The 14,140-nt window shown below is 40.9% G+C and overlaps 1 protein-coding gene across 6 annotated transcripts in view; it reads left to right on the forward strand.

The window, feature by feature from the left end:
• Positions 1-14,140, forward strand: part of cobl (cordon-bleu WH2 repeat protein) — a 38,068-nt gene that overhangs the window by 11,980 nt on the left and 11,948 nt on the right. For 3 of the 6 annotated variants that reach the window (XM_055503178.1, XM_029128672.3, XM_029128674.3), the window contains 5 exons: positions 442-670; positions 1,565-1,609; positions 2,225-2,313; positions 2,579-2,650; positions 5,226-5,396. In XM_055503178.1, coding sequence (XP_055359153.1) covers positions 442-670; positions 1,565-1,609; positions 2,225-2,313; positions 2,579-2,650; positions 5,226-5,396 — 606 coding nt within the window. The remainder of the gene's footprint in view (positions 1-441; positions 671-1,564; positions 1,610-2,224; positions 2,314-2,578; positions 2,651-5,225; positions 5,397-14,140) is intronic. The other 3 variants (XM_029128678.3, XM_029128677.3, XM_029128679.3) reach the window with 3 other exon arrangements.

The raw sequence follows: 14,140 nt of genomic DNA on the forward strand, positions 1-14,140 counted from the left end.
ACAGTTCTAACCACTCACCTATGAAATGTTCCATTTTCTGTCAAGAAACAAAGTCTAGCCTAATGGTACCCATTGCTAAATTGTCTTCGTGCATTTCAATTTCGACTTTCTCATGTTCTTTTCTGTGTTTTATAGCTTTGTAGTTGTACTTGGGGGGGATTCCAAAGAATTGTTGCAGCTTATGGGACAGTTATTAGTATTTTAAAGATTTTCAGTCCTGATTACACTGTTACCTTCAGAGATATGTTCATTAGGTCTATTTTAACCTCTGGCTTCATTCAGTATGTTTTGATTACTTTTGTTATATTTACTTCATATATCACTTGTGTTTAGTGATAATAAAGGTGTAGCCATGGAGCGCCTGTATGTTGTTACTCTTTGCTGCCCTGTCGCTCCTGAGCGCAGTTACTTTTCTAATATATTCTCCTCTGTCTGTATCAGAAAACGGTGCGTTTGATGGTGAACTACCACAACAGCCAGAAGGCAGTGGTTCGGGTCAACCCGTTTCTACCACTTCAGGCTCTGATACCAAACATCTGTGAGAAGTGTGACTTTGACTCTGGGCATGTCCTGCTGCTGAAGGACAGCATCAGTCGGCACGAGTTACCGCTGGATAAATCTTTGACACACCTGGGGCTCAAGGAACTCTATGTACACGATCAGAGACTAGGTAAACTACTTTTGTATTTTCCTTTTTCCTTGTATATTTGTACAGGTACAAAGTATACAAGATATCATCATGGAAAATTATTGGCAACTATTGTACTGTATGTAGTTGATGTTCCTCTCGTCCTCCTTCCTCTCTCTTTAGGAAAATAAGATCTTTTTTATTATTTTTTATTCAAGCCAGTAAAGCAGTGCAACATTTTTAGGTTTCTTTATCTTTGTCATGTGAGGTGCAAATGTTAATTTGTCCAATTCCGGTTCCCTATTGAAAAACGCCACCACACGGTTAAACTTTGTGATGGTCATGATGTGTTGGTTTGGCTGAACGTGTATTGCTAGATACGAAAACAGCAGCTGATGTTGAACTGCACAGTGTAAAGAGGGAACCACAATTTGTGCCTTCCTATTGTATGAAACGGGGAAAATAATGGATCTCTTGCAAACCCAGTAGTAATTCATTGTACTAAGGTACAAAAGCAGCAGTACAGTATGTTCTATCCTGCTGTGAGGCTTGCCCAGCCCAGTATGTAAATTTCTATTGACATATTTATTATTACCTAAATTGAGGTTCAAGAAAGCAGGAACAGAAATACAAGCTTGTTTATTTTTCTTACAATAGATTCAGCAAAATGACCCTTGATAAACACAGAGATCTGTGTATGTAGAGACACACAGATACACAGTCCTGGTGTTGTGATCAGTCCATAGGCACCTTTTAAACAAACGGTTTACGATGTTAAAGAAAAGATTGTGGTTTATAGTCATGAAGAATATAGGCATGGGCAAAACCTGCTCATACAACATTTTAATCAGATGTCAAATCAATGATCAGGTTGATGACTTAAAAACCAAAACGTATGTGACTTTAAATGATTTGAAGCCTTGTTATGTTTTCCAGTTCTGCAGCCTAAAATGGCTTCTGCCCCTGCTCTAAACTACTCAGGTATTGGCCACACCTGCTGTCTGTCTTAGTGTTGCACACTCCAACCACGTCCTTGTAGTTGGACCTAACATACTACTGCTTGCTTATTAACCTACCTGTTGACTGCATTGGACAGGCCTGTTTGCTTGCTAGACAATTGTCTTGAAAACCTATTTGTTTGATTTCTTTGTCAAATTAATAGCCCATGAATTGATCTATTATTAAGTTTACCTCACCCCACTGTCGTTTGAATACACATACCCCGGTTTACAGCAACTTAGCTTCCCCCTCTGTCCTGTTATTATGGTACAGTGTCACTTCTTTGTAGACAGTAAAGGCTGAAGGGAGCTAGACCTTGAGAATAATAATCTAATGTCTCCCTCTGCTGAGAAAAAATGGTAATTCATGCACTAGTCATGTAGGCTCAGCAGAAAGAGTAACCTGCTGGAAGATGTCTCGAAATGTTAAGTCACAGCTCCACACTTAATAAAACCAAAGTAATTTTTATTGAAAACTATATTGCTCCCTGTGTAGTGAAATAAATTGTCTGTCGCTCCTAGTAAAGTGTTTCTCATTATGTCTCTGATCTTGTTTTTTGTCATGTACCCACCCCCCACTCCTTGTTACCTTGCATAGACACTGTACGCTCTAGCACTGCAACTTTAGGGAGACCTGAGAAAAAAGGGCTTCTCAGCTTCTTCCAGTTCAGCAGAAGGAAATCCAAGGTACAGTAAGACTCCTGCTTTATGCCAGAGTGAATTTGGTCATGTCTCTTTTATCAGTGTAGGTATATTTCAGTAGAAAAGTTTATATCAGTTGTACTTTCACAGCATTGTTCTTAATTAACAGTAAGATTGTGCACAGGGAAGCTGTCACTTATTACACACCTGCCATTTGCTTCAAAATCACAATGCCATTTGATAAATGAGACTTGTTACTGTAAATGCATGACTAAACGCTTGAATGCTGCATGGTGCCTTCCGTTTACAGACAGAGTCAACATCTATGGACATGGATGATTGTGATGAAAAATTAATACAAAATACAGACACCCAATCTATGGTAAGTATTACTAACACTGGACCTGGATGAACAGTTATTTTATTATATAGTGCTACATCATTACTTCGACTCTGATGCACTTCACTTGTTTTTTACTAAATGATAGAAGAACACTACACACTTTAACATCTACCACTTACAGTACAATACCAGTGGTTACAGTACCGTGGCACTGGTTGTTTATATGTGGTCATGTGTACTTGTAACCTTCAGAGGGCAGCAGCTCTCCAGAAAGTTAGTGAAGCAGTCTTGAGCTCCTTGCGTCACAGGTCCAGGGAGGAGTATGAACAGCTCTTACTGCTACTCACTCTCCTACAAAGAAGGATTGAATGATAAAGTGGGGGATTGCATTAAACATGTGCTAAAGCTTTTTATCCTAGAGTCTAGTCTGTGATTCTGGTCCTAGAACAACCTTGAATCTGCAAAGAGGGGTAGAGGGTGGGGTGATCTTTAAAGAACTTAAATATTTTTATATTTATTTATTTATTTTATTATTTTATATATTTTAAGAACCCTCCATCATAAACACTACTGTTATAATAAAAGCAGGTTTTGATAATTCTAGTGTTCAGCGTACGTCCACGTGTATGCAGAAGTACTAGGATGCTACATTAAGCAGCCATCTACCATTTATGCCTATAACCTAATTATGTTAATTAGATTTTAGAGCCACAGTAGCCTTAGTTCAGCAGCAGCCATCCGAGGCTCACATAAGATCAATACAGCATTTGATCGCGTTAGCTAGAAAAACACTGCCTGGCTGACTCTGCTTCGCTTGTCTGTCTTCTCTATAATTTATCTCTTTTGTCTTTGTCTTGATGACTCATTGTCTTCATCATCATCCTCTTCTATTAGGTCCTTTTTGTGTTTTTGTCTTTAATGGGTGAATGCAAATACATATTTTCCTTTATTGTCACAATAATGTGACATTTTAAAATTAATCTATAATGGTGGTTATTATTATTGTTTTTTTGATGTGTGTTTTTCAGCGAGTGTGTGTTATAAGTACACACACATGCATTTACATACACGTGCACTGTACTTGAACCTCTAATGAACAGTAAGATAAGAGGCTGTGCTTTTAGTACTAATGTAAAAGACATCAAGCCTTTATTCATCATCCGTTGTGTTAACCGATGCTCTCTAGCCAATATTCTCCTGCTACAGTATGACATTTGTACCATTCTTGGACTTTTATGAGCTCTTATTGCCAAGTATAGGAAGCATCCTCTTGGCTTCTACTCCCTAATTAGAATTACAAAATTACAAAAGCTATGGCTAACTTGCAGACTGCTCCAGTCCTGATGCCTTTGTCAGCTAATGTAGACTTCATGGCATGGCATTAAAGGATTGCTGGAAGAAGTGGTCAGAGATTAATTAGCCCTGGAACTTTCAACTTGCCTTTTATATACCGTATTTAAACATCATTTGCAGTGGGATTAGGGCTTCCAGCCAAAAGGCATTGTTGAGAGATATACTGTATGTAAGTCATGCAGAGATTCAATAGGCTATGAATGCACAGTAATCTTGAATTTCTGCCAAGTGCCAGAGTACATTTGCTAATTTCTTATATTGCTGTTGTGACAGATTTTCAGTCGTTTGCAAAGGGGAATGAGTAGAATATGGCAGGTGGAGATGTCAGACAGAGTTCAAGCGAATGTTCTGCTTTAAACTTCCATCATTCTTTTGTTTCTGTCAACCTGTCTTTGCTGCCTACTCTCATGCTGTTCATACACCTGTCATGCAGCACAATGAACTGTGGCTGCTTTATTTCCAAAGGTTTATTTGGTTTATTTTCTCCACTGTATGTTTGTGTTGTAGTCGGGCTCATGTGCTGTAAAATTTATGTTTTTTTACCTTTTGTTCCATTGTTTGCCAATATGTGTATTGTGTTTAAAACATTAAGAACATTCTGGTAGTTCATGTCTGTCTCTCTTTTGTTACCACTCTCCCTTTTTAACTTCACAGCACAGCCAGTTACATATTTTTTGTACGTTATAGGAATCAAAATATCAGTGTTTTTCCTGAAAGTGAAGAAAGCCTGCATGCCTACTGGACTCTCTTCAAGGCTGCTTGTTCAGTGCTTTTCCTTGTTCCACTGTTCTTTCCTCCCCACTGTGAGATGTTCTAACCTTGGGTCCAATTAATTCTAATGAAGTGAACTTTATGTTCCTTTCTGCTCTGCTTTTATGGTGTGTCCCGGCTTTTTCCAAATGCATCAATTAATCTGCTTTTAAGCGTTTTCTTATATCATAGGGACATAGGGGGTGGGTTCAGCCTGCCCTAAGACTCTGTACTCTGTAGCTGAGCCACGGGGGGGATTTTTATAAGTATGTTGGACTCTCTTTGATCAGATACAGAGAGCCATATTTGCTCAAGTGCTTTAGTCAGACCTTGAAAATTTAGATGTACCTTTTTAATTTGGGCAAGTAAAGGTTTTAAAAACAGTACATGAGACATAATAGATGAAGGATGTGGGTTAGTTTACTGTCATTAATGCATACTGTACAGCTTTCTTCAGATGTTTCTTACACTCACTGATAGTCTTAACTATACATCCTTTTTTATGTTACAGTGTCTGTCTACAGTGTCTGGGGTCCCCACCTTAGAAGATCGACCCAGCACCTTAGGCCAGTCTCAGTCAGTCATGACCCTACCCAGGATGTCTCCCAAGGCGGAGAACAAGAAGAGGAGGGCCCCAGCACCACCTGGAGCCGTGGTACAAACTAGCTGTGAGGGATATCAGGTAAGGGGACAACACTGACTGGAAACCTGTATATTTGTGACTCTTTCTATCTCAAACATGAACATGCACACGTAGACAGCCTTGCATCACAGCCTTTTTTAACGTGAAAGAAAAATGTCCATATGTCTAGCACTCGGAAATGGTGCGTCTGAAGCCGCAGTCAGTTAAGACAGCCTTTCTTTTGCGTATTTTGGCCTGAGATTTGGCGCCTCAAGGTCCTCGTGGTCTTGTATTGTCTACATTAGAGAAGCAACTCCCTGCAGTCTCATTAGAGTGTGTTATGGGAGCATGCTGGGAAATGTTGTTTAGCAACCAACAGGCTTCCTCCCTCCCTTTGATAATAGGTTTTGTTTATTTGCAGGCGCTTGTAGTCTAGACACATGCTGTTGAGAGGAAATGCAGTTCAATATAATAGTTTTATCCTCTTTAGCTTAATTAACTTAACTGGACTGGGAATGGATAATGGAAAATATTTGTCAAAAATAAGATGACTCACTCTCTCATTAAAAATATATATATATAAATCAAACAAGACTTAAGGGCAATACTGAAATAATAATTACATGATAATAACATTCTTTTTGAATGTATTTATTCATGTGTATGTATATATCTTATTTTTTGCGGTGCAGTTTAATGCTTCAAGATAGCTCATTATAGCTCTGTGCACCTGTCAGATTAAGAATTATGATGCAGATGCTAAGACACCACTGTGGCCACAGGAGCAGCTACTTAGATCAGCAGTTAGTATGGTCCCTCAAGGCCATGACTGGTCTTCATCTTGCTTTATGCATTCACTGACTATCACTAAGCTGTGTATAAGGCCCTATATCCACACTTTGCTAAGTCTATTATACAGGTTATACAGGCACAGGTTAACAGCCACATGTACAGTAACAATATGACCTATAGTGATACTGTAACAACAAAGCCCTTTGCATCCCACATCTGACTCACTACAAAACAACGTTTACGGCGTTTAAGCTTTAGCAGGACAGGTGGCAAACGATACTTTCAAAATCGAATGGTTCAGATACAGGTTTGTCAACAAGGGATGGGCTGAAAGTGGGTCAGCCTGCTTGTAGATATCCACACAATTGATGTGTAAATGTTTAATTGCTGTTGTGTTTGTTGGATTTTGCTAAAGTAGACTTGTCACGCACTGAAACACTTGACTACAGTTACCCAGTCTGATCTGTGTGTATTTAGTAGCGAGAGAGAGGAGGATTTGGCACATCATAGCAGGTTATCTGAGGACATCTTCCTATGACGACCTGCTCATTAAATCCCTCGGCTTTGTACTAGCTGAAGAGATCAACTAATTCAGACTTAAACATCACAGTAATGATAGAGGATTGGTTTAAGACTTTTTCTTTTTTTTTATGGAGACTTTTTTCAGTAACTTTAAAATACAAATATTGTCTTGCATAGGTTTTTGATGAAGAGTTTATAATTATATACTTCTTTTCAGGTATTTATTTTAAACAGTATTTGATTTAATAGATTTATTAGAAGTGAATCAATGTTTATATTTGTCTCGAGGAAATCTTCAAGCTCTTGTTTCATTTCCAGTAATGAAAGTAGATCAGGGACCTTTTTAGTGTCTGAGGGACTATATACTGGAGTGAGAATGGGAATAGCAAGGGGTACTAAAAACAGATGAGACACTGTTCCAGGAAGAATGTAAGGTCATCCTCTACTATAGGAAAATGAGAAGTCGTTGGGGAGTCTGTGGAAGTTTGCATTTTTGTTTCTGCAGCCTAACAATCAACAATCTGTGTGCGTCTTTCTGTGAGCAGCACTGAATTCAATTATGTTTTGGAACACTGAGTTCAGGGAAGCTCAAGCTTGTTTTGAGCGAGTTTTACGGCAGTGATAAGCAATCCGTTATTGTTGTTTGGAGAAGGAAGGCCTGTCTACAATGCATCTTCCGATGGAGCTGGGATAAATTCTGCGCTGTCCGCTCCACTGCGCGTCAACAGAAGGAGCTTCACGCGTAAGCGCGTTCATGCACGTGTTGCTGTATGTGTAAGAAAAGTGAAAGATAACGACAGGAGAGCTGAAGCAGAGAATGGAAAGAGGACAGAGAGCAAACTGGGTGAATTACAGGGTCACGGACGGACAGAGTCAAAGCAAGGTGGCATCAGGCCTTACAAGGGCTGAGATGTGTGCACTTGAGCTGTGCAGCATTAAAAATGTATAAATGTTGGCCTATTTCTTCAATGTAGCACAGCATGAAATCTGGTTGGCATGTTTGTAGCAACACTCTTACCTTGTAGAAGGACACATCAGGGTGAAAGTTCAGAAATGGTTCTGTTCCTTATATATATATATATATATATATATATATATATATATATATATATATATATATATATATATATATATATATAAGGATAATATATATATATATAAGGATAATATATATATATAAGGATAATATATATATATAAGATAAGATCATGGCGAGATTGAACAGGCAACCCCGAACCCCACTACAATGGCTAAGTGAAGTACCATCAGAAAGTCTCATGGAAGATGTGAATGTAGCATTGAGAGCGATCCCTACCACAACAATCACAGAAACCAATGAGCTGATATACGCTTCAGCATCAGTGATCCTAGAGGTGCTTGGCTATGAGAGCAACCATGGGAGCCATGAGAAACAATACCCACCATGGAAACAAAGGTTGGAGGCAAAAATCAAGGCAGCTCGGAGGGAAGTGAGCCAAATGACAGAGGCCCAGAGAGGTGCAATGAAAAGACCAATGCCTAAGAGGTACAGCCAGATGACCATACCTGAAGCACTCGAAACTGCCAAGCAAAGGCTACAAGCCTTGGCCAGCCGCCTAAAGAGATACACCAGAGATAACGAAGCCAGACGAATAAACCGGCTGTTCGCAACACAACCTGCGAAAGTGTACTCTCAATGGCAGGGTAATAACAACAGAGCAGACCCACCAAGGCTGGAAACTGAACAGTACTGGAAGGGTATATGGGAAAGGGAGGCATCACACAACAGTGATGCACAGTGGCTGGTGGATCTGAGGGAAGACCACAGCAACCTCCCTGAACAGAATCCAGTGACTATCACAGTGGCAGACATCCAACATAGAGTCTCAAGTATGAAAAACTGGACAGCACCTGGCCCTGACATGATCCACGCCTACTGGCTAAAGAAGCTCACTGCAATCCATGAGCGCCTGGCAGCACAAATGAACCAGCTGCTAAGGGATGGGACTCACCCTGAATGGCTAACCAAAGGGCGAACGATCCTGATAATGAAGGATCCCTCAAAGGGCACAGTCCCATCCAACTACCGGCCAATAACCTGTCTCTCCACAACATGGAAGCTCATGTCAGGCATCATCGCAGCTAAGATAAGTGGGCACATGAGTCAATACATGAGCGAAGCACAGAAGGGCATTGGTAAGGATACCAGAGGAGCCAAACACCAACTCCTGGTAGACAGAACAGTCGCCCAAGACTGCAGAATGCGACACACCAACCTGTGCACAGCCTGGATCGACTACAAGAAAGCCTATGACTCAATGCCACACACATGGATCACTGAATGCTTGGAGCTGTACAACATCAACAGAACTCTAAGGGCCTTCATTGCAAACTCGATGAGGTTGTGGAGAACCACCCTTGAAGCCAATGAGAAGCCACTTGCCCAAGTATCCATCAAATGTGGCATATACCAAGGAGATGCACTGTCCCCACTGCTGTTCTGCATAGGTCTGAACCCCCTCAGCCAAATAATAAACAAGACTGGCTATGGATACCGACTCCGGAACGGGGCCACCATAAGTCACCTCCTCTACATGGATGACATCAAGCTGTACGCCAAGAGTGAGCGAGACATCGACTCGCTGATCCACACCACCAGGATCTACAGCTCGGACATCGGGATGTCATTCGGACTCGAGAAATGTGGGAGGATGGTGACAAAGAGAGGCAAGGTAATCCACACAGAAGGGGTCTCACTCCCAGAAGGAACAATAGCAGACATTGAGGACAATTACAAGTACCTTGGAATACCACAGGCAAACGGCAACCTTGAACAGGCAACAAGGAATGCGGCAACAGCCAAATACCTCCAACGAGTAAGGCAAGTCCTAAGAAGCCAGCTCAATGGCAAGAACAAATCCCGGGCAATAAACAGCTACGCTCTGCCAGTGATCAGATACCCTGCGGGAATAATAAGGTGGCCAAAGGAAGAGATACAGACCACAGATGTTAAGACACGAAAGCTCCTCACCATGCATGGAGGGTTCCACCCCAAATCCAGCACCCTGAGACTGTACGCTAGCCGCAAGGAAGGAGGCCGAGGACTAGTGAGCGTGAGAGCCACTATCCAGGATGAAACATCCAAGATCCATAAGTACATCAAGGATAAGGCCCCGACAGATGACGTGCTGAGTGAATGTCTCAGGCAGTGGAGAACAGAGGATGAGATGCTGGAAGAGGGACCATCATGGGAGGACAAGCCCTTGCACGGGATGTACCACCGGAACATAACTGAAGTGGCTGATCTCAACAAATCCTACCAATGGCTTGAAAGGGCTGGGCTGAAGGACAGCACAGAGGCACTCATCCTGGCTGCACAGGAGCAGGCCCTGAGCACCAGAGCCATAGAGGCCCAGATCTACCACACCAGACAAGACCCAAGGTGTAGACTGTGCAAAGAGAACTGCAGGGTGTAAGATGCTGGCAGGCAAAGCATACATGGAACGCCATAACCAAGTGGCTGGCATAGTATACAGGAACATCTGCGCGGAGTATGGACTGGAAACCCCAAGGTCAAAGTGGGAAACACCTCCCAAGGTGGTAGAGAACGAGCGAGCCAAGATCCTGTGGGACTTCCAGATACAGACAGACAGAATGGTAATGGCGAACCAACCAGACATTGTGGTGGTGGATAAAGAGCAGAGGAAAGCCGTAGTGGTGGATGTGGCAATACCAAGCGATGGCAACATCAGGAAAAAGGAACATGAGAAACTAGAGAAATACCAAGGGCTCAGAGAAGAACTGGAGAAGGCTTGGAAGGTGAAGGCCACAGTGGTGCCTGTGGTGATCGGAGCACTAGGGGCTGTGACCCCCAAACTGGAGGAGTGGCTACGACAGATCCCTGGAAAAACATGCTGGACATAATGGGGTTAAAGTTCTTGGGCTGTCATATAGATTTACCCGGTCAGTTGTGTACGTGTTTTTAAAATTCTCAGACTGTCAGTCAGTAACTAACTTTACATTTTTGTGCTTGCTGTAAGCTCGCTCTTGACTGTGTGGCATTTTTGATTGATCGAATGACGTTTGTTTTTCCTCCTGATGATCTGTCTCTGGACAAATGGAAATCTGGCAGCAGAGGGAGGCTTGTTTTTCACGGTTGTCCGTTTCGTAATTTTCTTTAACAGCGGCTAACTTTAATCGCCTCAGCTTCACTCAGCCAAACAATGCATATGAGTGTTTGGTAATATAGGGTTTCTGTGAAATGGGGGGTTTTCTTTTTGCTTTCTTTGCCTTCAGCTTTTCTTTGTTTACCTTTGTGAACCTTTTCTGTTTCTCCTTGCTGCACGCCCTCTGCTTTATCTCTTCTTTGCTTGCTGACTGGTTGCAGCTTCACCCAATTAATACAGCCTCCACTTAACATAAACAAAGGAGGTCAGCTATAGTGCTATCAGGTTTCATCACTGTTGGTCCCTGTGGTGTTTGTGGTTGGATAGTCTTACTCTCAGTCAGATAAGGATCTTAGAGAACAAGAGACCAAAACAATTGAGGGTAAAAAAAGACAAAAGTAGGGAACCTGGGTTTGAAGGATGTCAATGTAGTCCCACAGATATAGAACAGAGATATCTAGGCCGCTTATTTTAAAAGACCAGGTGATCTGCATGTCTTAAAGAGCCTGGACGTAATGAAAAGACATGTATATATTGTGACTAAAGTATATTTTTGCAATATATATATAGTGAAGAATATGCACTCGCGGTTTTAAAACGCAGTGTATTGTCAGTTTAAAAACTTACATTATTCATAATCAGCAGCAGTGGCACACTAGTTAACATTTAGCATGTGCATACTTGATGCTAATAATTGTACAAACTGTTTTATCTGTGTATATAGTCATGAATGATAAGCTGTACATAATAATAAGAAGTGACAGAACATTCTGTTTTACTAAGGTTTTTAGTTGTTACACACACCTGTTGTTTTCACAGGTTGTAAGCAAACACAAGTAAAATATTTGAGCATTTGAACATTTTCTTTTTTTGATTATCTGATTGAATTAATGATTGTTATCATAATAATTCCAAATTTCCCAGTCATAGTGTAATTCATTTTTCCCAATTTGAGAATATGTCTGTGTATGGTTAAACCTGACAATTATGTTTGTTTGTTTGTTTGTTTGTTTGTTTGTTTGTTTGTTTTAAATATCAATCTTTGTCAAATTACCATACCCCACAATAAGAGACTCAGATCGGTGCAGGGAGCCAATAAAGTAGGAGTGCCTGCCAGAACCTGCTGCACTGTAAATGCAGGGAAAAGGTCAAGAAAACAGGACATTTCCATGCAGTTAGTAGGACAAAGTGCAGGACAAAGGAAGTGGGTCAGTTTTAGGTCTCCTTGTTCTTAGCTAGGTTTTTCTGCATCCCCCCCGATGTTCACAGACATTAAGTAGAAGTTTCCTTTGCACCCCCACACATTCATCAAAAGGTCCCACACTACTCAAAACTCACTCCATCTGTCTGTGTGACGCACTGATGTGTGTATTCATGCATATGCCATGAATATACTGTCTGAATATACTGCATGCTGAAATGCACAGACACAGGCATATGCTGTATGTGCACACCCTGTTTCACATTCCACATTAGTACTGTAATGCTGTTCGTTACAAAGACCCTCTCCTATCATGAGTCCTTCAAAACAACTGATGAATGGTCGCAGCCTCCATGGGTGGCCCTGTCTGATATGTTGCAACATGGGGCCCTTCACCTATAACCCGAACCATAGAGTGGAAAATTGAAGGGTCTCCCAGACTGTCCTGGCATGGCCTCGCAGACGCTTTTGTGTAGAGGCACATTCCCATAAAAACATGCCCACAGACAATGTGTTGTTGTTCCCCAATTGTTCTTTAATCAGAGGCCATACAAAACTGAAGAAAATATGATGGTAGCATATTGATAGATTACAACACTGCTCAGGATGTACACAGTGTGATTGGTGTTGTTTTGTCTTGACCAGCGTTGATTAGTGTTGGAGACCGTGGTTGTATTTGTTTTATTACTTCACCGCTTATTGGACTTGTGATAACAGCAAAATGAAAAAAATAAACTCCTAAATAGTTTTACTGCAGAGCTTTGCTCCTCCAGTAAAAAATGCAACCATTTTTTCATCCGAGCAGCATTATTAAAACTGAAGTTCTATAGTCAACTGGAAGGTTTTGAGAGCTGCAATCAAATTCTCTGTTGTGTTTTGTGTTTTTGTAGAAGCACGCAGAAAATCACATAAACAAAGTCAGATAATCAGATGTTAGAAGATGAATGTCCCACTCTTTATTTAATACTCAGATATAACTGGACACGTTGATTATGTTTCTTTGTAGTAAACACACTGAGTAAATCTCACTATTGTGTGTTCTACACCTACTGCAAACGGTGAAAGCGGTAAACAGCACACGTATTGTTTATAGCTTAATATATAGTGTGACCTTGAAAATGGTGTAGTACAGTAGTACTGAGTCATGGCCTCTGGCTGAGAACACAGCTTATACCCAACACTGACAATGTGTCAATAAACGAGTACAGTCTGACACAAACATGTTTGCACACATTGATACCCACCCATCACATATGCACGCACACACGCTACTCCACAGGCAAGTCACTCATCAATTTCATTTTCAACTTTGGCCCACAGCCACTGGTGTGTCTGGATTCATATTTGCAAAAATCATGTAGAGAGAAAGACGTTGGGGACCAATGAATCCAGCATTCGGAGGCTATTTGGATTTGCATAGCCTGCCGTGCAGAAGTTGAACTAGGTTGATCTGTTCTCCGAAAGCCAAGTTAGGCTAATCTTTTTCTTATCTTGTTGCATGATGCAATGTTACATGCAGCTCTGGGCATGTTCACTACAGTTTCAGAGGGAAGACAGTTTCAACACAGCAGCAGTATTCACGATTTCTTTAAAGAACATTTGTACTGTTCCAACCTGTGCATTGCATTATCCAGTAGGTTGCTGACTTTTGAGTTTTATGTGATTGTTTCAGACAAAAACAGAAAAAGTAGAAAAGAATTCATAACAGCAGAATGCAATGAACCTAATTAATTGTTTTATTGAAGAAATGTCCTTCCAAACCAGTGAAAAAGATGTGGTTTATGTATAATATTCACTGTTTTGCTCAAGTGCTTAGTTTGTTCCTGCCAGTATAAATTTTTGAGTGGTGAGAATAATTAATTATCAAAGCGTGACATGATTTCCTATAATACTTTTTAATAAATTATATTTCCATATGTACTATCACAGTGTACAGCATCATATTAACCGTATCACTGCTAGACTTGTAGGATCATTTAACAGGAATGTTGGGAATCTGGAATCAAAGACTCGGATACTTGCCAGGACTTCACTTGTTTTAATTACTCGTAGTAAACTGTCGATCAGTCCTGGCAAAGTGGTTTATAGTTAGACCACACACATGCACAAGGTGCTCACGGATTAATTTTCCATTCTCTGTTTTT

Source organism: Betta splendens, chromosome 16, assembly GCF_900634795.4.
Source record: "Betta splendens chromosome 16, fBetSpl5.4, whole genome shotgun sequence".
Lineage (NCBI taxonomy): Eukaryota > Metazoa > Chordata > Actinopteri > Anabantiformes > Osphronemidae > Betta > Betta splendens.